The 22011-nt window shown below is 48.8% G+C and overlaps 2 protein-coding genes across 2 annotated transcripts; one reads left to right on the top strand and one right to left on the bottom strand.

Annotated features, from left to right (window-relative positions):
- Positions 1-1384: 1384 nt before the first annotated feature.
- Positions 1385-12888, top strand: SYCE3 (synaptonemal complex central element protein 3). The gene is made up of 2 exons (XM_006876407.1): positions 1385-1508; positions 12731-12888. The coding sequence occupies exons 1-2, from the start codon at positions 1400-1402 to the stop codon at positions 12886-12888; spliced, it is 267 nt and encodes an 88-aa protein (XP_006876469.1). The 5' UTR covers positions 1385-1399.
- Positions 12889-13889: 1001 nt separating this feature from the next.
- On the bottom strand, positions 13890-15608 carry KLHDC7B (kelch domain containing 7B). The gene has a single exon (XM_006876408.1). The coding sequence runs from the start codon at positions 15606-15608 to the stop codon at positions 13890-13892; it is 1719 nt and encodes a 572-aa protein (XP_006876470.1).
- Positions 15609-22011: the final 6403 nt, after the last annotated feature.

Below are 22011 nucleotides of genomic sequence, written 5' to 3' on the forward strand. Positions count from 1 at the left end.
TGCTGTCTAAAGAAGGTATTTGAAATGAACAAATCATTGGTTTTGCAGAATTCTATCATGCGTTCTCTAGCATCATTTCTATCACCAAGGCCATATTTTCTAACTACTGATCCTTCCTCTTTGCTCCCAACCTTTGCATTCCAATCACCAGTAATGATCAATATATCTGAGGAGCTGGGATAGGTTGAATTTATGATGTCTCACATGCTAGGTCTCCCTGACCCTTAGGTGATGAATCTTAGAAGCCTACTGTGTCTGGAAGAAGAGGCCAAGAAAGGTGTGAAAGGCCACTCTAGGGTTCTGCCTAGGGTTGTGCTATCTTCCCTGGTGTCCAAGAGTGACCTCCTGGAGGTTGTTGAAATTTTTTTTTTTTTTTTAAATATAACCTTGCACAGACTCTCCAAAATTCAAACAAAATATCAGCAAATTTGTGAATCATATTTTCAGATTAAACTTACCCTCCTCCCATAGCTTTGCATGTGTATTTGTTATAATGTGTTTGTATCCTTTATGGCATTTGTCTTAGTCTGGCTTGTGTGGGGCTGTGGGACTCACTCCCATTATACACTGTACATTCCTTATTGTGTCTTGTCATAAAACGTCAACTACATTTCGTGTGGATGCAGTATGTTTCTGCCACATTGAATTCCACTGTATGTTACCATGCACAACAAAGACCTTTTCCTTTAAGACCCAATGACAATGCTTTCCTCTTTTATGTTCCAACCCTCAGTGGTGTTTGAAGACATGTTTGTGCTTAAAGGGAGAGGAGAGGGGAGGGAGCGCTAATGTTGACCAAACTCTGTGCTGGATCCTTTACACACAGCACAGTATACACACGTATACATAGGCAAACATGTACGCACAAATGTATGCATACATAAATACAGGCATGCACACATGTGAATATGTGTGCACATGAGTGTAAATGTGCGCGCATCTGTATACACATGCACACAAACATGTACATGCATGCACTTGCACACATTGACGTGCACACATGAATGTATGCATGTAAATGCATGTGCATGTATATACGCATGCACACAAACATGTATGCATTCACAGATGCATACCCATACTGCACGCATAAATACAGGCACACACATGAATATGTGTGTGCACATGCATATGAACGTGTGCGCACATGTATACACATGCACACAAACATGTATCCACGTATGCACACATATATGGCTATAGTGCATGTGTGTGTAAATGTGCACATCTATATACACACGTACATGCACACACCGTCGCATTAATCCCACATCAGCCCTGCAGGGTGAGTGGTATTTTCCAAACTTGGAGATGGGAAGAATGCATTTGAAGCACCACAGCTGCTCGTGGTGGTGCCAGAGATGAAACCCAGATCTGTCTTCTTTGTGTGCATCAGCAGATGGCTGATTCTGACCCTGGAGACAGAAACTATGACAACATGTTGAAAATGCTGTCAGACCTGAATAAGGACTTGGAAAAACTACTGGAAGAGATGGAGAAAATCTCAGGTAGGATGTTTTACCAGCCCGGTGCGTCCCCATTGCTTTTCGATAGGCCAAACCTTCCCGACACTTTTAAGTTCAAACCAAGTGCTTTCTGGACCCGCATACAGCCTCTATGGCAACTGGTGTGTCATACAATTTCACACTGATAACTGAATGTGATCCTGAATTGTTTCTTATCATTGTATGTGTGTGTGCTTCCTGTTTGTGTAGCTGACTGCTGTCTTCTTCAGGACAGAAATAGCCCTTTTGAAACTGTCAAGTACCAGCCATAGGTCAGATGCTAAGCAGCTGGTCATTCCTGTGACACCTGGAGATGGAATTGGAACGTCTCTCTCTAAGTCATTCAGACAGAAGAGGTTCACAGTAATAGTATCGAGACTGGCTGCTACTGAACTGTAAGCTAGAGCCGTGGAATAAAGCAGCAGTAGGCTTTAACACAGCTCCTGGTATGGTATTGTAGCATCAGCACTGGACCAAGAACCACAAAGTCGGCAGTTCAAACCCCCTAGCTGCTCCTTGGAAACCCTATACGAAGTTGCTGTGAGTCAGAGCTGACTTGATGGCATTTAACAACAACAACGAGGATTTAACAAATTCCTCCACTCTTACAAAGGAATGTCAGTTTGTTATTTTATTTAACATGTTTCATTACGTAATTACCAGAAGTGGTAGCAAGACCATTACATCGTCCTTCAGCTGCTCTTGGAGACCTGGTTAACTGCGGGTCAGTGTGCTGGACTGCAAGGTCGGTTTGAACCTCAAGGTCAGTGGTTCAAGCTCACCAATTGCTCCTCAGAAACCCTATATAGGATCGCTATGAGTTGGAACCAACTCGACGACACTTAACAACAACAAGAATCTGTTCTTGGCAAATTTAGGATGTCTATTAATTCTCGTAATTTGTGAGCATAATTTTTGCCAGATAAAAATCATAATGTGAAACAAATTTTAGAAAGCATGCATTCTCTGCTCAGATGAGAAAAAAACAAAAAACCTTTAAAGGAAATGTTGTTGTTATGTGCCATCGAGTCAGTCCCGACCCACAACGCCCCTGTATAGGGTTTCCTAGGAGCGGCTGGTCGGTTCTGACCTCGAGGTTCAGTGCTTATCCTACTGCACTTCACCAGGACTCCGTAAAGGAGAAGATTCGTTTACAAATCGTATTCATTCATTACAACGGACTGTAGAAAATGGCTTAGATACGTGTGCGATGAACTGGCCTATGTGCTTGAAAGTTTTTCCGTTTTCTAAAAAGTGCCCTTATAAGGTTCTACGTTAATTTCCCCACTCTTAGTTATATAATCCCTTCAACCTGATTCCACAGTCTCCTGCTTAGTGACGCTTAGTGATTACCTCCTGTGGGCCATCCTAGGGCCATGAAGTTGGATCAAGACACCCCTTTATGAGAAGAGGTGGGTGGGAGCCAGAACAGACATCAACACAACTAAGTAACTTCAGCATATACATGTAAATTACAGTACAGGTTAATGTGTATGTGAAAATAGCAATGTGGCAAATGCTGCTAACGGGATACAGAAAGGACTGGGCACCTTGAACACACGGAGTGGGTGACAGAGAGGAAGCATGGCAACGAAGAACGACCAGTGTGACGGAGGGGCCAGGCCAGCCCGCGGGGTTCACAAGGTGGCCTGTCAGGAGAGAAGGGGCTGCAGCAGCAAGAAACAGGCGTCACTGCCACCTCTGTCATCTCTGGGTGGAGCTGTTTTAGAACGGTGCCTCTAATGACCAGAGGAGGGACAGTGTGGAGTGGAGAGGAGAGAGATCTGGAGGCAGGAGGGCAGCAGGGCAGAAGAGGAAGCTGTGTGATATGAAAGGCTGTAAAAAACTGACCTCACTTCAGGCCTGGCCCTAAGAGCAATAGGTCAGGTGGCTTGAGGGGCTCCAGGCTGCCCTGTAAGTGTGTCTGCGTGCGGAGTCTGCGTTGATGGCTAACATTTGTCGTAAATATTTTCTCCATCTCTTCTTTTGTTTGTCTTTTAATTTTGTATATGAAGCTTTGGTGAGCCTTCCTGAAGTGAAAAATCTGTCAGAAGTGCCCTTTTCTGTCTTCTTCCTGTTGTTTGGAGCCTAGCAGGCCTTGCCCTAATCTGAAACCGGTGGACTATCTACTTACACTTTCATCTACTTTATAATGAGCTCCTTTTAACAGTTTCATCTGTTAAAGTGTGCCAAACGAACTACAGTGTATGTTGTATTTTATTTAGATCCACTAGAGATTCTCTCTTAGGCAAATCAATATTCCAACAGTAGTTGAAAGGAGTTACAAAAGTTCGCTCTCATCCCAGAGACAAGCCAGACTGGATTTTTTTTTAGTGAAACATGTCACATAGAGTTTCAATGTTAGTCTTTGAGACTCCTCAGCAAGCTGAAAGTTGTCTGATCTCTGCGGCTGTGCGATGAAGCAGACTTCTGTGCTGACAGGCGTCTGTACTCCTGTCTTTCAGGAGCAAAGCAGATTTAGACTGTGTCTGATAGACAGCAATATGCTGCCATACAAGATTTCTTCCCCTTCTGCTTATCCAGGGGAGCACAGTGGTTCTGTAGGATAAGCACTGGACTACAAACTACAAGTTTGGCGGTTCAGGCCCACCACCCACTCAACAGAAGAATGATGAAGCTGTCTGCTCCCATCAAGATTTACAATCTCACAAAGCCTATGAGGTGGTTCTCCTCTATCCTATAGGGTTACCACCAAGTTAATGGCAGGGGTTGGTCCGTATCCACACCGCAGTGTTTGAATTTCTGTTACTGTTATTGTTAGGTGCCGGCAGGTCGGGTCCAGCTCATAGCAACCCTGTGCACAACAGAAGGGAACACTGTCTGGTTCTGCACCTCCCTCACGGTTGTTGGGATGTTGGCGCCCATTGTTACTGCCACAGTATCAGCCCATCGCCTTGGGGGGTCTTCCTCTTTTTCACTGACCCTGCACTTTACCACACATGTGTCCTTTCCAGAGACTAGTCCTTCATGACAACATTCCAAAGTACAAGAGACAAAGTCGTGGCATCCTCCCTTCTGAGGAGAATTCTACCTGGTTTTCTTCCAAGACAGATTTGTTTGTTCTTCTGTCAGACCACAGTACTTTCCATATTCTTCTCCAAAACCGTCACTCAAATGCATCGATTCTTTAAGTCTTCCTTATTCATTGTCCAACTTTCATAGGCATCTGAGTCTATTGAAAATATCATGGATTAGATCAGGTGGGCCCAGCCCTCCAACTGACCTGTCTGCTCTTGAGCTCTTTAATAAGGGTCTGGGCAGCAGATGTGCCTCATGCAATACGTCCTTGGATTGATTAACTGCTTCCATGAGCACTGGTTTTGGATTCAAGCAAAATGAAGTCTTTGACAACTTCAGTCTTTTGTCTTTTCATCGTGATGTTATTTTCTTGGTCTAGTTATGAGGATTTTCATTTTCTTTACATTGAGGTGCAATCCAGACTAAAAATTATAGTCTTGGATCTTCAAGTTCTCTTCACTTCCAGCAAGCAAAGTTGTGTCATCTGCATACTGGTGGTGGCGGTGTGCTGTGGAATCGGTTCCGACTCACAGGGACCCTGCATAGAGTTTCCGAGGCTGTAAATCCTTATGGGAGCAGAAAGCCTCATCTTTCTCCCATGGAACAGCTGGTAGCTTCCAACTGCTGACCTTGAGGTTAGCAGTCCGACTCTTAACTACTAAGCTACCAGAACTCCTTTGCAGGTTCCTATAAGTTTCACTAATTTCTGTTTAGCTGATTCTTTCTTTAGTTTTAGTTTCATAAATTTTCGTCTTTTTATAAGATATGGCTGACTCAAGCCCAAGCCATGGTATTTCAGTCGCTTCATATGCATGTGATTGCTGGACAGTGAATAAGGAAGATCACAGAAGAATCGATGCATTTGAATTATGCTGTTAGAGAAGAATATTAAAGTACCACGAGCTGCCAGAAGAGCAAACAGATTTCTGTTGGAAGACGTACAGCCAGGATGGTGAGGTTTTGTTATACTTTGGACTTGTTCTCAGGAGGGACCCGTTCCTGGAGAAGGACATCATGCTTGGTAAAGTGAAAGGTCAGCAAAAACAGGAAGATCCCCGCGCCCTTCCCCCCATGAGAGGAATTGACAGAGTGGCAGCGGCAGTGGGCCAAACGTACCAACTGTGAAGATGGTACAAACCTGGACGGTCATCAATTTTAGTTGATCTGTTTTATTTATATACGGTTGCTGTGAGTCAGACCTGACTAGACGACACCTAACAACAACTGCACTGATAGTTTGTATATAAATATTCTGCACAGGTTGTCTAATTTTGTGATTCATATAGGTTTTTTTATATTTCTTTAGCAATTTATCAACTACTAAAGAAGTATGTTTTATCAACAGGTAAGCAATCACAGATTAAATAATTAAGACTTTGTGTAATTGTCTTTTTGTCATTTTTAAGTATACTCTGTGTTCTACAGATTCGGGCTAGAACATGTTTTTCTACCTGGACTGTAGCAGTAGAATCATTTCCTCATAGTTGCCCCTAGGACAAATGAGAACAATTGTTGTTAACAGAAGCAGGACAATTTTGGGTCAGAATCACACAATCTCTCATCCTGATCCTTGAGATTAAAGAGGGCACAGCATAGGGGTTCTTGGCCTGTGTTGCCCCTCAGGGAAGGCCTTGGTCCAATGCTGCTGGTGACCACACAAGTCAAGGAGAATAACCAAGGAAGCAGTCACCAACAGCTATTAAACCACCAGACAGCAGAAGATAAATGCAAGAAAAGATGTACACAGATTATTGATATTGTTAAGTGTCATTGAGTCAGTTCTGACTCATCGTGACCCTGTAGAGGGTTTCTGAGGAACGAGTGGTGGATTTGAACCACTGAACTTGAGGTTCAAACTGATCTTGCAGTCCAGTGCTTATCCTAAAATGCCACAACAGGATTCCATACTGCTGCTAGGTCCCATCAAATCAAGTCCAATTCTTAGTGACTGTATTTGGCAAGGTCAGTAGTTCAAATCCATCAGTGGCGCCATGGGATAAAGAGGATGCTTTCTGCTCCCACAAAGATTTGCAGCCTCAGAAACCCTGCATAGGGTTGTTATGAGTTGGCATTGACTTGATGGCAGTGGTTTTCGTGAACAGCAGACACAATGTGGTCTGACCCATTGCAGGTGCTGTCAGTCCATCCTCAAGGTCTGTCCAAACATGAGCTCCTCCTTCTATGTGCTCGTTGTTTCTAAGGCTCGTTCTGATTCTATTTCTCATAAGATGGATTTGCTCCTTCTTGAGACAGTCCATGGTATATTCAATATGTTCCAACACCATAATTCAAATACATTGGTTCTTCAACACTATCATTCAAATGCATAGATTCTTCTTGTCTTCCTTTATATTGTCCAGTTTTCACATGCATATGAGGCAACTGAAATGACCATGGCTTGGATCAGATGCACCTTAGTCATTAAAGTAACTTTTGCTGTTTAAAAATTTTAAAGAGGTCTTTTGTAGCACGTCTGCCCAGTGTTGTATGTCATTTAATTTCTTGGCTGTTGCTTCCATGAACATTGATCCAAGTAGAATGAAATCTTTGACAACTTCAATTTCTTCAACATTTATCATGATGTTTAGCCACCCAGTTGTGAGGATTTTTGTTTTCTATATGTTAAAATGTAATCCATATCGAGGGCTGTAATCTTTTACCTTCATCAGCAAGTGTTTCAAGTCCTCTTCACTTTAAGCAAGCAAGGTTGCATCATCTGCAAATCGCAGGTAGTTATTGAGTCTTTCTTCAATCCTGATGACATGGTCTTCTTCAAAAAAGCCAGCTGTTCAGATGATTTGTTCACCATTTGTTGTTGTTGTTGTGTGCCATCGAGTCGGTTCCAACCCATAGCGACCCTGTACAGGGTTTCCGAGGGTGTAAATCTTTACGGGAGTAGAAAGCCTCATCTTTCTCCCGCGGAGCACCAGGTAGTTTCAAACCGCTGACCTTAAGGTTCGCAGCACCATACAGATTAAATAAATAGGTGAAAGATACATTCCCGCCATACACGTTTTCTGAGTTGGAACCATTCAGTAGCTTCTTGTTGTCTCTTGGCCTATGTACAGAGTCCACATGAGCACAATTGAGTGTTCTGGAATTCCCCTTCTTCACAATGTTAACTGTAATGTGCTATGATCCACACAGCTGAATGCTTTCATGTAGTTGATAAAACACAAGTAAATAGCTTAAAAGTCTTCTCTACTTTCAACCAAGATCCATCTTTCATCAGCAATGACATACCTTGTTCCATATTAGCTCCTAAATGTGGCTTGAAGGCGAGAGAGAGATTTGGAAATGGATAATGGTGATGGTTGTGCAACATCGGGAAGGTATAATTGGTGCAGCTGAATTGTGCATGTAGAGACGGCGAGGGTTTTGTTGTATCTATAGTGTTACAATCGAAAAACAACTGGCTTGGATTTCTGTCGGTTCCCTGTTGATGTATGGTTGCAACCATTTAAAAATTATCTTCAGCAAAACTTTGCTTATGTGTGATATAAATTACCTTGTTCAATGATTTGCACATCGCTTTTGAAATGGGCATGAATATGGATCTCTTGCAGATTTCTTGACATAGATAACTTGTATCTGCATCACATCTGTTTGTTGAGACATCTCAACTGGTATTCTGTCACTTGTTGGAAGCTTAGTTTTACCAATGCCTTCAGTACACCTTGGACTTCTTTCTCCCTTCAGTATCATTGGTTCTTGTTCATACGCTACTTCCTAAAATGAATGAACAGTGACCAGTTCTTCTTGATGCAGTAACTGTGTGTATTCCTTCCATCTTCGTTAGATGATTCCTGCATCATTGAATTTTTTGCCCGCGTAATCTTCAATATTACAACTTCAGGCTTGAATTATCCCTTCAATTCTTTAAGTTTATAAAATGCTGATTATGTTCTTCCCTAGTGATTTTCTAACTTTGGGTCTTTGCACATTTCATTGTAATACTTTACATAGTCTTCTCAACCACCTTTTGAAATCTTCTGTTTGGTTCTTTTAAGTGTTCATTTATTTTGTTCATTTTAGTTGCACTGCTAAACAAAAATCCTCACAGCTGGGCTGTTAAACAAGATCATGGCAAATGATCAAGAAATTGAAGTTGTCAAGGATTTCATTTACTTGGATCAATAGGAAACATCCAAAGGAGCCGCAGTCAAGACATTAAATTATAGATTGCATTGGGCACATCTGCTGCCAAAGACCGCTTTAAAATCTTAAAAAGCAGAGAAGTCACTTGGGTGACTGAGGTGTACCTGACACGAGTCATGGTCTTTCCAGTGGCCTCAGATGCGTATGAAAGCTGAACAGTAAAAAAGGAAGACCGAAGAAGAATTGGTGTATTCAGACTGTGGTGGTGTCAAAGGATATTGAATATACCCTGGACTTCCAGAAGAAGGAACAAACCTGTCTTACAAGAAATCGAACGGAAATGCATCTCTTTTCATTCGTTTTGGGCACAGTATCAGAAAAGGGCAGTCACTGAAAAATGACGTCATGTTTGATAAAATATTGTTGTTATTGTTAAGTGTCATTGAGTCAGCTCCGACCCACAGCGACCCTTTATAGGGTTTCTGAGGAGCGGCTGGTGAGTTTGAACCACCGGCCGTGTAGTTCAAACTGACCTTGCAGTCCAGCACATTAACCCACAGCGCCACACTATATAGGACCAGCAGAAACCAGGGAAACCCTCCAAGAGGATGATTGACACACTAGCCCCAAACATGCCAGTGAGCATGGCGACAGCAGTGTGTCAGGCAAAGTTTCATTCTTTCGTTCAGAAAGTTGTTGTGGCAAATCTGCGCCAACCTGACAGCAGCAGTTAAAAGAGGTCTTTGTCGCCTTGTTTTGCATAGAGTCTTGTTGTTTCAAATCACAAATCAGAATTAGACTGTATCCGTTTTTTTCATCCACTTAGATTTTCATATGGTGGTGGTGGTGGTGTGCTGTGGCATCAGTTCCGACTCATAGTGACCCTGCCCAGGGTTTCTGAGGCTGTAAATCTGTATGAGAGCAGAAAGCCTCATCTTTCTCCTACGGAAAAGCTGGTAGTTTCAAACTGCTGATGTTGAGGTTAGCAGCCCAATTCGTAATCACTACACTACCAGAGCTCCTTCATAGAAGTTCCCCCTTGTTTTAATATGGTGAATTACACTGCTTGATTTTCTGTTGTTGAGCCATCGTTGAACATTTTCTATAAAGTCTATTTAATTGTAACATTTTCACACACTGCTAGATTTGGTGGCACATGTCCAATTTAGTATTACATACCTATATTCGTGTGAGATGGAACTACAATTTTTGTTTTTTCATGGTATCCTCTCAGGTTGTGAAATAGACCAGTTTAAGGAAATTTATGCTTTTATTTTTCCTTATCTCTCCAATTTTCCGCAATGTAAAGGGACTATTTCTGTAAAAGCTCTAAGGTGTAAAAGGCTATATTTGCTCATAAACTAACATTGCCAGCCCTCCCTCTTTTCCTAATTTCTTGATTTAGCTAAATATGGACTATTCTTAGACAGTTCGGGAGAACTCACCATGTACATTTTAAAATACGTGCAGACTCATTTTACCAGTGATGGAAATTAATCTGGGGTCCCATGAGCTCTCACTCATTTCCAGATTACAGTGGCCAGCTGGACCTCTCAGGACCTTCCTGGTTAGCAGCACTTCCCTGGTTGGCCCTCTCCACTCCAACCAGCATTTCCAGAGCACTTGACCCTGACCCTTCACCGTGTCCAGGTGTATGTCTTAACTGTGGTCCTGCCCGGCAGGTCACCTGAGTGTGTGAGCTAAGCTAGACTGAGCCTCTCAGAACCCCCACTTCCCAGGTCTCCCCAGGTGCTGATAGCCTAGTCCTCACCAGACACCCACAGGAAGGGCCTCCCCTTATCCCCCTGTCCAGACTGAGCCTGCTGCCAACCACTTGTCTGTCACAGCGCCTTCTCCACTGTCACTAGCATGGGGACTTCTCCAGGTCCGTGCTTTCAGGTGCTCAGTGAATACTGAAGGATGAAGTAAGGAATGAAGTCTAGTCCTGGAGACTTTCCTGGTGGCCACGAGCCCCTCCTAGTCTATGAATTCTAAGGGGGCTGTCACTAGACTTCGTGTCTGTCTAGTTAGCAAGCGCTGTTGTAACACCACAAATGGGTGCTTTGAGAGAGTAGGAAATGTTGTCGCAGTTCAGGAGGCTAGAAGTCTGAAATCCAGGCTCCAGCTGCAGGGGAAGACTCTCGGTTCATTCTGGGGGAAGATCCCTGTTTCTTGCCATTTCTGTTCCTCAGTTCCTTGGAAATCGTCCTGTGACCTTTGTCCTCCCCTCATTTGTACTTGACTTGGTGTCTCATCTGATCCTTTTATAACTCCAGATTGATTGGGTTTAGGTCTGATAAGGAAACCCTATTCCCCAACAGAATCAGAGCCACAGGTACTGGGCACTTGGATCCCATTGCCTATTTGGGGGACAAAATTCAGTCCGTAGCACTATCTCATATCTGAATTTTACACTATGAGATGTTTTTGCCAACAATTAAAACCATAGCCTTAAAAGGGTCCCCCTTCTATGAAAAATGGGGACGTCACCCAGGGCTTTCTCTCCTTCAGCACACACCTCTCAGAGAGACCCACAGTCAGTCGTCTCCGGGGAGAAGGGTTTTCAACAGTGGGTTTGTTTTCCTTCGGTGGTCATCGGGCCTGATAACAGCTCCTTGGTTCCTAAAGCTCAGCACTAGAGTCCAGGGACTACGTAGGACTAGATGACCCAGTCCATTAAAGTGGTCTCCCCTGCGTTTACTTACTTATCCGCCCACCCTCACTCTTTGCCCTTTATAATAAGAACTTCTCCTTTTCTGGGCACCGAGCTCGTGCTGGGCAGTTTATAAACATTATCCATGTCTTCCTCCTGCTGAGACCCGTATGCTGCTGTCTTACACATGAGGATTCTGAGGTTTAACTGTCCCACAGCTCACACCTGGCAGGTGGATAGCTGCAAGACTGTAACTCCCAAGCTTAGGCCCTTGTCTTGTGCCCAGGTGTAAGCAGTTGGCTGCAACTGATCTCTGCAGGTGTGGGCACCCTCCCCACTTGCCATAAAAGAACCTCTGTGGGAGGGGTCAGGCCTCCGTTCAGTGAGTGCCTGGTGGCTCTCGCTTGTGCTTCCGGGGCTTCTGTAGCCCGTGACCACAGCCCTTGACATGCACATGCTTTTTCTAATTCTTTCCTAAGCCAGTCAGATGTTCTTCTCTGTAACACATCTAGACTGCTGACCTGGCTGCGTTGGATACATGTTTGCTCTCATTATTGACCAGTTCAGTCCTTGGTTAAGTTCCTAGAGGATCCTCTTCAAAGGATCAGCTCTTCTTAGTCCAGCAAAAAGGCGTTTCACGGGGCACAGGTATCCTGGTGTCACATGTCTGAAGGGGAGCTCACTTTGTCCTGTGTAGTTTTAGCAAACAGAGCAGACCAGCAGAGTGGGTGCTGCAGAGATGAGGTGGGCATGGGCTGCTGCACGCCATCTTACTCCTACAAGAAGCACATGTTTTCTGGGGCTGACCCTGTACTGACCCAGGGTCATGATCCTTGGGAATCTCATGGAGGGACAGACAGGTGAGTAAACAAAGCAGCATGGTGGTGAGTACCAGGGTTCACGCTCAGTGGGGATAGCCAAAGGACATCTGATGTCCACACCAAAAGCTTCCCACAAGGAGGTGCCTATGCACTTAATGAAAGCACAGAGGTGCCCAGGTAGAGGTAGGCAAGCCACCAGTCATTGAACATGTAGTCACTTGAAGCTTGGAGTTTGGTAAGACTGAGTGGTTGGCCAGTGTCAGCGTGGTCAGACCTGTCCGAGTGGGGTCGGATGTGCCTGAGTGCGTGCCTGAGGGGCTGTCGCATTCTCTGGTGTGCCCTGTGACTGCTGGCTGTGTACTGAAGGTAGCATTCTCTCATTTTCTCCATCTCACATTGGACTGGCCTCTCACCTCTTAGTGGATATATGTCTTACTTAGTCCCCAGCTGCTCTGTGTAGGGTGCCGTGTATGTAGCTTCCCTCTGACCTGCAGCCCACTGGCTCCTTCCCCTCAGTGTCTGCTATACTGCTGATAAAGAAGAACATGGGGTCTCTGCGGGCCTGTCAGGTGCCCAGTGTCCCTTGACTCTGACCAATCTCATCACTGTCACAGTGCAGGCGACCTGGATGGCCTACGACATGGTGGTGATACGCACCAACCCCACGCTGGCTGAGTCCATGCGGCGGCTGGAGGACGCCTTCCTCAACTGCAAGGAGGAGATGGAGAAGAACTGGCGGGAACTGCTCAGAGAGACCAAGAAGAAGCATTAAGAACCATGCACCCCAGCGACCAGCCATGGAGGGGCCCCGCTGGGGAGAGAGCCACAACCATGAGCACAGATCTGTGCCCAGCACTGTTCTCAATAAAGTTCTTTTCCAGCACCAGTTGAGGACCCCTTTCCTCCACACTGTCTGCCTGCTACACAGCCGTCCTTGTGAGCAGAGTGTACATACGCAGTGTCAGTGAGCAGGTGAAGGCTCTTCAATGCCTGTGGGACTGAGCACAGAGTGAAAACAAAGGGGCCCAGACAGACGCTGCTCAGTGTGGTTTGTTCACCTCCCTGAGAGTTGGGCTCACCGTAGAGACAGGACAGGGAAGAGCAGTCACGAGATCAAATCAACCTTTGAGGTTTCTATCACAAGGTCTCCTGTAGAGGAGTTGGAGGTGAGGGAGAGTCCTCCAAAGGTGCAGGCAGGGCCGAGAGAGCAGGGAGAGATAGAGAGCACAGGGCCAGAACAAAGAGCTGAAGGGTGGATACAGCTGGTCTCTAGGGCTCAAAGGGCAGAAGGCAGACAGAGAGGGGCTTTCTTCTCCTGTCCCCCTCATACCTCTTTGCTACTTGGTGCCCTGAGGACAGAGCAGTCCAGTCCAGCCAGCATCATTCTTGGGGTCAGCTCTGACCTCTCCCAGGGAACCCAGAGAACAGTGCATAGAGGAGGGGGCTGACGTTTGAGCCAAGCGGGAATTTTTAGCCAGGCAGAGACTTGGGCAGATTATGAGGGGGCAGAGTCACAGAGACAGTGTTGGCAGGGGGAAGCCAAGAGCAAGTATGGGAAGGGAAAGGGGGGACTCCCTCAAACATGTGCCGCACCCAGTATAGGGCAGGCGGGGTGGAGACACACCCTCTCTCCAAGAACCATGGGAACTCTAAGCATGAGGTTTATTAGAGCAGGGCAAGAGCAGAAAGTTCTGGATCCCAGTCCCGTCTTTCAGTCCCTTGTCCCAGAGGTTCCACAGAGCAGCAGCCACAGTCGCTTCTTCCGGCGAGGGCTCAGAGCTCTGTTTGCAGCGGGTCTGCGGTGGGCAGGGTCAGAACGAACGGGCAGAGGACCCCCTTACTCCCCACGGGACAGGGCTGCAGCTCCTTGGCCTCAAACTGCGCTGTGGCATCAGAGACGGTGAAGGTGGCGGTGACCTGGTGGTTGAGGCAGTAGATGGTGCTGCCCAGTACCGCACAGCGCAGGGGTACGGGCTCCGGCAGAGGCAGGGAGGCGGCGCGGCTCCACGAGCCGGTCACGGTGTTGTAGCGCATCACGGCGGCGCCCACGCCCCTCAGGAGATCAAAGCGGTAGAGGAAACCGCCGAACGCCACCATGTCGCTGGAACGGCGGTGGCCAGCACTGTATGGGCACTCGGCCCACGCATCCTTGGCGGGGCTGTACCTGAGCAGGCGGTAGAAGAGATGGCCCCCTGTGACGTAAATGTCCCCACGGCAGGCCACCGCCTCATGTGCCACAGGGAAGGTGCCTGCAGGGAGGGGCGCTCGCGAGGTCCAGGAGTCCGTGCGGGGGTCGTAGCGTTCCATGCTGTAGAGGCACTCGCCCCCGATGGCGTAGAGCAGCCCGTCCAAGGCCACCAGCTTGAGCTGAGCTCGAGCCTGCTGCATGGGTCGCATCTGGCTCCAGATGTCGGTCAGAGGATTGTAGCAAAAGACCTCGTTAGAGCAGACGGCCCGAGCCCCGGAGCCGCGGATGCCCCCGGCTAGGAACAGGTAGTTGTACATGGTGCACAAGCCGCAGCCCCGCAGAGGGACCTCCGAAGGCACTTGCGTCAGTGGCCGCCACGAGTTCGCTTGAGGGTTAAACACATGCAAGTGGGTCGGGCCTGCGGGCCGGGCCTCCTCGTCTCTCTCCTCGCCTCTCCGGGCGCCAGGGAGCCCAGGTCGACTGACGTGGTAGAGACTGGGCAACGTCAGGACCCCTAGCATTGCCTGGCCGCGACCCGTCCGCAGACTCAGGATGCGTTCGCGGTCGGCGAAGCCCAGCTGCCGGTACAGGTGCGGGTCCCCGAGCACGTGCAACAGGTTGTCGCTCATCACCGCGTACGTGTCCTGAGCCAGATCGCGCGCCCCATGCTGCTGGGCGAAGGTCAGCACCTCCAGGCAGCTGCCCAGGTCCAGCCGCCGCCGCAGCGCCGCCACCGCCGCCGGCAGCTCCGGGGCTGGGGCGCTGGGCTTTCGCCGTCCCTCCGCCACGCCCCAGCCCCCGGGCCGCTGCAGAAAGACTAGGAGTTTGCGAGCCTCCTTCTGCTTCTCAGTGAGGGTGCCCCTGTGGCCAGCGGGCCTGGCCTTCTGCCCTCGCGCCCCTTCCTGGCGCTGCCGGAGGGCGGCCGAGTCCATCTCCGGCTCTGAGCTCTCGGCCACCTCGCACAAGCTGCGCTTCCTGGGCCGGGGGATTGGCCGGGCCTCTGCGGTGCGAGGAGGAGGAGGAGGAGGAGGAGGAGGAGGCGAACTGGGGCCTTCTTCCTCCACCCTGGCTTCACCTGGGCCCAGCGCGGTGGGAGCGCTGTCGGTCTGGGGGCCTCCCGGCTGAGGCTGGCTGGGGGGCTCCACCAGACCGCGTGTTCCCGCCAGTACAGCCGGGCCAGCCGTCGACCCGCGCTTTTCCTCAAGGCTGGGGACTGCGCCTTCATAAGGAGGGCCTAATAACTCCCTCGGGACTCTCCCTTGGGGCCCCGCTTGCCTGGGGAAGGGATGACTTCTAAGAACCATGGCAATGAGGTTTCCCCAGCTGTCTGAGACCTGCGTCTCCTGGCAACCCTTGGACAGAGTCCTCCCGGGCTCCGGAGGGCCAGGGCTTTGTGCAGGACTGGCTGGGGCTGGGGCTCCCACTGGAATTGGGGCTGGGGCTGCCGTTGGAGGTAAGGTTGCAGTTGGGAATGGAACTGTGGTGGGTGCAGAGGTTGGAGTTGGGGCTGAAGTTGAGACTGCCATTGGAGCTGGCCTTTGGTCTGGGGCTGGTGTTGGGGCTGGCATCGAGGCTGGAACTGCCATCGCAGTTGAGGTGAAGGCAGTGCTGACATATTCATCCTCAGAAGGACCTAGACTAACTCTATGGGGAGCCACATCTGAAGGAGGCGAGGAGGACGGAAGAGGGGTTGCTGCACGTGGGTGACTCCCACAGGAATGAGTAGAGGGCCCAGAGGTAGAGGGGATATGCTCAGGAGGAGCACATGTGGGAGGGCTGGCTGAGGGACTTGGGGAGCGAATGCAGCGGGGTCCACCTCTCGAGCCATCTGGGGTTGACGTCCCTCTGTCCAGAGGCTGCCCAGGCCTCAGGTCAGCAGCCTGGCTACTGCCTGCCTGCCCAAGGCTCTGCGCCCCCTGGACCTGCCAGGACCCTGTCCCTTCTCCAGCTCTGTGGCCCCTTTGCTTTTCTGCCCTGCCCGACCCTGGCCTCAGGAATGACTCACTCACCCCAGTCTTGGCCAAGTTGCAGGCCTCCAAGCTATTCTGCCTTTGGGGCAAGTGAGGAGGGTACCCTTCATGTGGCCCTGGTGGTGGAGGCCCGCTGAAACTTCTGGTGATTAGGACCTCCTTCTTTGCCCAAGGCCAGCCTTCCTCGCTGGGAGCACTGCCTGGGTCCCCCAAGGTCTCCGCACTCCCACCTGCCACAGCCCCTGAGCCCAGAGCCAGGACTGGAACTGGTTGGGGGCTGCTCTTCCCATAACCCTTCTGTAAGCCGTGGGTCAGGGGCCCAGCCTGCATGGTGAGTGATCCAGGAGCAGGTCCCAGAGGGGAAGGGGACAACTGGTAGCCTGCCAGGAGCTTGCAGATGGGGGTGTTCACAGTAGCAGCCGCTGCAGCCGCCGCATCCACAGCATCCCACACACTCACCACAGCACCCAGTCGCAGGGAGTCTGGCCGGGGAGAGCTGGTGTCTACCTGCCGCCTCCGGCTGCTCTCGCGTCTCCTCCGTGGATGAGGTGGTCTCAACCCTGGCTGCCAGGGGCTGCTGTCCTGTACAGCTTCAAGGCTGGGGGCCTGGAGTGCTGGCTTCTTGGGGCACATAGCCCCCACAGCCCCCTCTGCTTCTCTGCCAAGATCCCGAGGTGTGAAGTGGATCAAGATGGGGCCAGACGTCCCCGCTGCTTTGCTCCTTCCCATGGGGGCAGTGGCTGATCCAGGAGGCCGCGTTCTGGTGCCTTCAGAACCTTCTGAGTCACCATCTCCCTGCTGCTGGCCATGGACTGTGCTGCTGGCCATCTCTCCATGCGTCTGGGGCATAACAGGACCCCCTTGGCTGCATCCTGAAGGGGCTGATTCCCCCGGCCCTGGTCCCTCAATGCCTTCACTGGCCTTGACCTTTGGGTGAGGGGCTGGCTCAGACCCTCCTGCCTGAGGAGGCTGGGCCTGGGGGGCTGCAGAGCCTGGGCCCATCACCTCCTGGTCCTGCTCAGAGCCGAACCAGTGCAAGGCCAGCGCCGTGGCAGCCACCACAGCCAACGCCAGCAGGGTCAACACAACATTGTCCCAGTCCTCGTCCCCATCCATGTCCCAGCCCCAGCGGGCAGCGTCTTGTTCCAAAGCACCCAGGGCCATAGTGCTGGAATAAGACCCAAGGGAGGGCCTGAGTAGACAGGGCAGTCCCCTCTGTGGGCTGCCCACTGGTAACGTGGGCTGTGGCACTCTGGACGTCGCTCTCCTGGTCTTGAAGGGGTGGGCAGGGCTCAGTGATCCTCACAGCCTGCAGGGGCTAGTGGCCTCTCCCAGTTCCCTCAGCTCCCTGTCTCTCTCCTTTTGTCTTTGGTCCTCAGCAGCAGGTGGCTGGCTCATTCCTGGTCCCTGTGCCAGCCTCCCAGCAAGCTGCCCTGCCCCCCAAGACCCTCACACTCCAAACTCACCCCACCCCAGGGGCGGGGCGGGGGGCGCTCTGCAGGGAAGGCTTACCATGGGGAGATGCTATCTCAGCTCCAAGCAACGTGATGCAGCCTGATGAAGTTACCAGAAACCGGAGCAGCTGATTCCACTGGGGGACGGAGGAGGGAGGCAGAGGCCTAGACCCTGCAGGCGGGCCTGTTGCGTGGTGTCCTGACTAGGAGGACACGTCAGTGAGCACAAGTGGTGGAAGCCTCATGTTCTGAGGCCCAAGGTGCCAGCCCACAGCCCCTTGGCGCACAGAACCCCCTACCCTAAGTTCAGCAGAGACGGGAGGGACTTTTTAAAGGACTCTCTATGTTGCCGGGAGAAGAAGATGGAAACGCTGGGGACCCAAATGTTTTCTCCTTTGGGGACCAATCTTACCACCACCCCCTGTCCCCTCTCCTCCACTCCCTCCAGGACTGTCTTGACCGAATCCAGCCTGTTCAGCTCCTCATGGCACCAACATGCCTGGAGCCCCGTGGTGCCTACACCTGGACCTTTGCTAGGTTGGGTCCTGAGCCACATCTCCAGCCCACTCCCACGCCTCTGAGCCCAGTAACACCTGAGGACCGTACTCTGTCCTCACTCTTGCCTGGGAGTGGCCCTGCTTCCCCGCAGCATTTGGTTTCTTAGAGGTAATGAAGGGAGCATGCACATCCCTGCTATCTGCTTCACACCTGAGCCAGCCTCAAGAGGAAGTCTAGGGACAGGTGCCAGGTGGGCCCAGAGGTTTTTTAAAAGCCTGGTGTAGCCCTGGGGCCCCCCAAGTGTGTGAATATATTTTCCTCCCTCAGGACATGGGGCCCCAGGACTTCGCCCTGACTCAAACACAAGAAGATGGCTGAAGTGTCCCTGGCACCCAGCCTGGGTTCTGTAAGCCTCAGGTATCTCACCCCATCTGGTCTTCTCCCAGCTTAGATGACAGTCAGAAGTCACAGGCTGCCCGCTCTCTCTCCCCGCACCCCCCAGACCTTAAGGTGCACCTTGCACTGGGGGTAGGTTTCTAGACACAGCCCGTATTCTGTGTTCACTCCCAGCCTCTGCCTCTGCTGGTTACATTTGGGGCCCAAAGGCCTTGGAAGGAGGGAGATGACATTCCCCACCTGCTCCTCCACATCTCCCACCTCCACCACCTCAGCTACAGCTCCCCCCGGCCCAGCACTACCTTTAGGACACAGCCGTGGGAAGACTGAGCACAAGGAGTCATTCCACACCAACGTCACCAAGTGCCAAGGACCACACAGGTGAGCAAGAAAGGGGCCAGTCGTCCTCTGGAAAGAGCCACCTCCGTGTTATAATCCATGGGAAGAAGCGCACTGCAGGGAAAGAGGTCATCTTGCCCTCCTCAATTACCAGAGAGAGTAAAAACGTGGGACAAACTTCACAGCACATGAGGTCGCCCGTGAACCCTGGTGTGGCACTGAACAAGCAGCACTGGACTGCTAACAACTAGTTCAGCAGTTCAAGTCCAACAGCCACTCTTGGAAACCTTATACACTGTGACTCAGAACGGATTCCATGGCACACAACCACAACACCTACTGTGACACGTACAGAGCTGTTCTAAGATGATCTTGTGGTTGGTAAGTGCCGTGAAGTCGGTTCTGGTTCATAGAGACCCTGTATAGGGTTTCCAAGGAGCACCTGGTGAGCTTGAACTGCTGACCTTGAAGTTCACATGGCTTTGCAGTCTGGCGCATTAACCCACAATGCCACACCAGTCTGGAGATCACAAATTACCATCAAGGAAAAAGCAAAAATCAAGAAAATGAGCATATGGTATTCTATAGCATTCTCCTTGGAAATCTTTTTTCTCAATTGTCTGCTGAGGCAGATCAGCCACTGGAGAAAGGAAATCCTGCCCCAGCCCATGGAGAAAAACAGAGTACCTGGACCTCCTCAGATACAACACAAATCAAACATGGATGGGGCAGACTCTGCCTGCTAGGATCACGGCCCCCGACACCCGGGAGAAGGTCACCTGCCGGCTGCTCCACTACGAGGCCACCAGAGGAGAACACACTCAGCCTGGAATTTCAGCCAGACAAAACTGCACAGCACCCAGTCACCACTGTGCACTCTGACAAATTTAGTGAAATGAAGACATAATCCCAGTGGGGTTGAAGAAAGGGGAGCAACTACACACAGAATGATGGAGAACAGCAGACCCAGCCAACCCTCCACGTTCTCTATTACTGGAATTCTTTAAAAGCAAGAAATATTAGGGCAATCAAAAATGATGGTATAAAAAGGAATATAGAGGGAGAGAGGCTGTGTGCTGACGACCGGGGGCAGGCTTGCAGTGTATACCCTTTGGTTGGTTGATGATGCATGGAGGGGATTGTAACCATGGCAATGAAATGATATACAATAGGATGAATCTAAAACTAATATCCCCATGTAAAGTATCACATAATTCACAATACAACTTTTTTTTTAAAAAAAGAATGTAATTTTATTATGGTATAATACTATTTATGCTCAAAAGTATTTATGTATTTTATATGTTGTAGTTGCTAAGTCCCACCGAGTTGGTTCTGACTCACAGTGACTCTGTATAGGGTTTCCAATGAGTAGCTGGTGGGTTTGAACCATTGACCAGTTCTTATTCTCCATTACCTAATCTTGCCAGAGTTGTATTTTTTCACCATACTTCTTTAATGTGAATGCTGAGCAAATAATCTGAGAAACTGGATTATATGAAGAACGTGGCGTCAGGATTGGAGGAAGACTCATTAATAACCTGTGATATGCAGATGATACAACCTTACTTGCTGGAAGTCAAGAGGACTTAAAATATTTACTGGTGAAGATCAGTATGGATTGCACCTCAATGTCAAGAAAACAAAAATCCTCATAATTGGACCAATAAATAGCATCATGAAAAATGGAGAAAAGATTGAAGTTGTCAAAGACTTCATTTTTCTTGGATACAGAATCAACACTCATAGAAGCATCAGTTAAGAAATCAAACGATGTGTTGCATTGGGCAAATCTGCTGCACAAGACCTCTTTAAAGTGTTGAAGAGCAAAGATGTCAGTTTGAAAACTAAGGTGCACGTGACCCAAGCCATCCATGGTAGATATGTTTTTTTGTTGTTGTTGTTTTTGTTTTTGAGTAGCCAAAAGGTCATGGTTTATTATATCTGAATAAATTTCATAATTCAAACAACCAAACTGTACATTTTGCAATCATATTCTATTTGTAAGCAGTTAAAAGCCACTGACTTCTTTTGCACCTTAGAACATAATCAGAATCCAGGCAATGAAATGATGGCATATTCTACACTGTTAAAAGTTTTAACCTTCTTTAGTCTTTTCTCCTTTGACCAAGTAAGCAAGCATTACCATACGATTTGCAAGGGGAAAAAAAAACCAAGAGGAGAGAGGGAAGAAACTTTTCTTTTTAACCTTTTCTTATGATTTGAGTGAACATTGACAAAGCAGATCATCAGTTTAACATCCACCAAATCATACACTTTGCTTCATTACATGGATGCAATCTTCTCCATGTACTAACAGTCAACAGCATTTACCTCTATTCACTTCAACCACTGCAGTCTTCTCCCTCTACCTTAACCTTTTCTGTGCTCATCTCCCTCTGATTGTATATTGCCTGCCCTGTCATCCATGTTACCATGTGTTTGCCCTCTAGCCCCTGGATAATTTTCCCTCCCCTCACTGTAACCATCATAGATTGTTTCTTTAAGAAAACTTTTCTTTGTTTTTTTTACCTTTGTACAGCATTGTTTTCATACAATGTTTGTCCTTTTGTCATTGACTGATTTCACTCAGCATAATGTCCTACAGGTTCAGTCATGTTGTGAGATGTTTCACAGCTTCATCATTATTCTTCACCATTTTGTAGTAGTCGACTGTGTACATGTACCAAAGTTGGTTTAGCCATTCTTCTGTTGATGGGCATTTAGGCGAGCTCCATCATTTTGATGTGTCTCTTGTGGACAACATATTGAAGGGTCATGTTTTCTTATCCATTCTGCTCTTTCATGTTTCTTGACTTGCATTTAGAGTAATTATCAATAGCTATGAATTGATAATAGCTACGACTGATTGGAAGAGATCAATATTTATGCCCATTCCAAAGAGAGGTGACCCAACAGAATGCGGAAATCATTGGACAATCTCTTTGATATCTCAAGCGAGTAAAGTTTTGCTAAAAGTAATACAGAAATGGCTACAATCATACATTGACAGAGAACTTCCAGCAGTTCAAGCTGGATTCAGAAGAGGC

This window comes from Chrysochloris asiatica, unplaced genomic scaffold (assembly GCF_000296735.1).
Source record: "Chrysochloris asiatica unplaced genomic scaffold, ChrAsi1.0 scaffold00378, whole genome shotgun sequence".
Lineage (NCBI taxonomy): Eukaryota > Metazoa > Chordata > Mammalia > Afrosoricida > Chrysochloridae > Chrysochloris > Chrysochloris asiatica.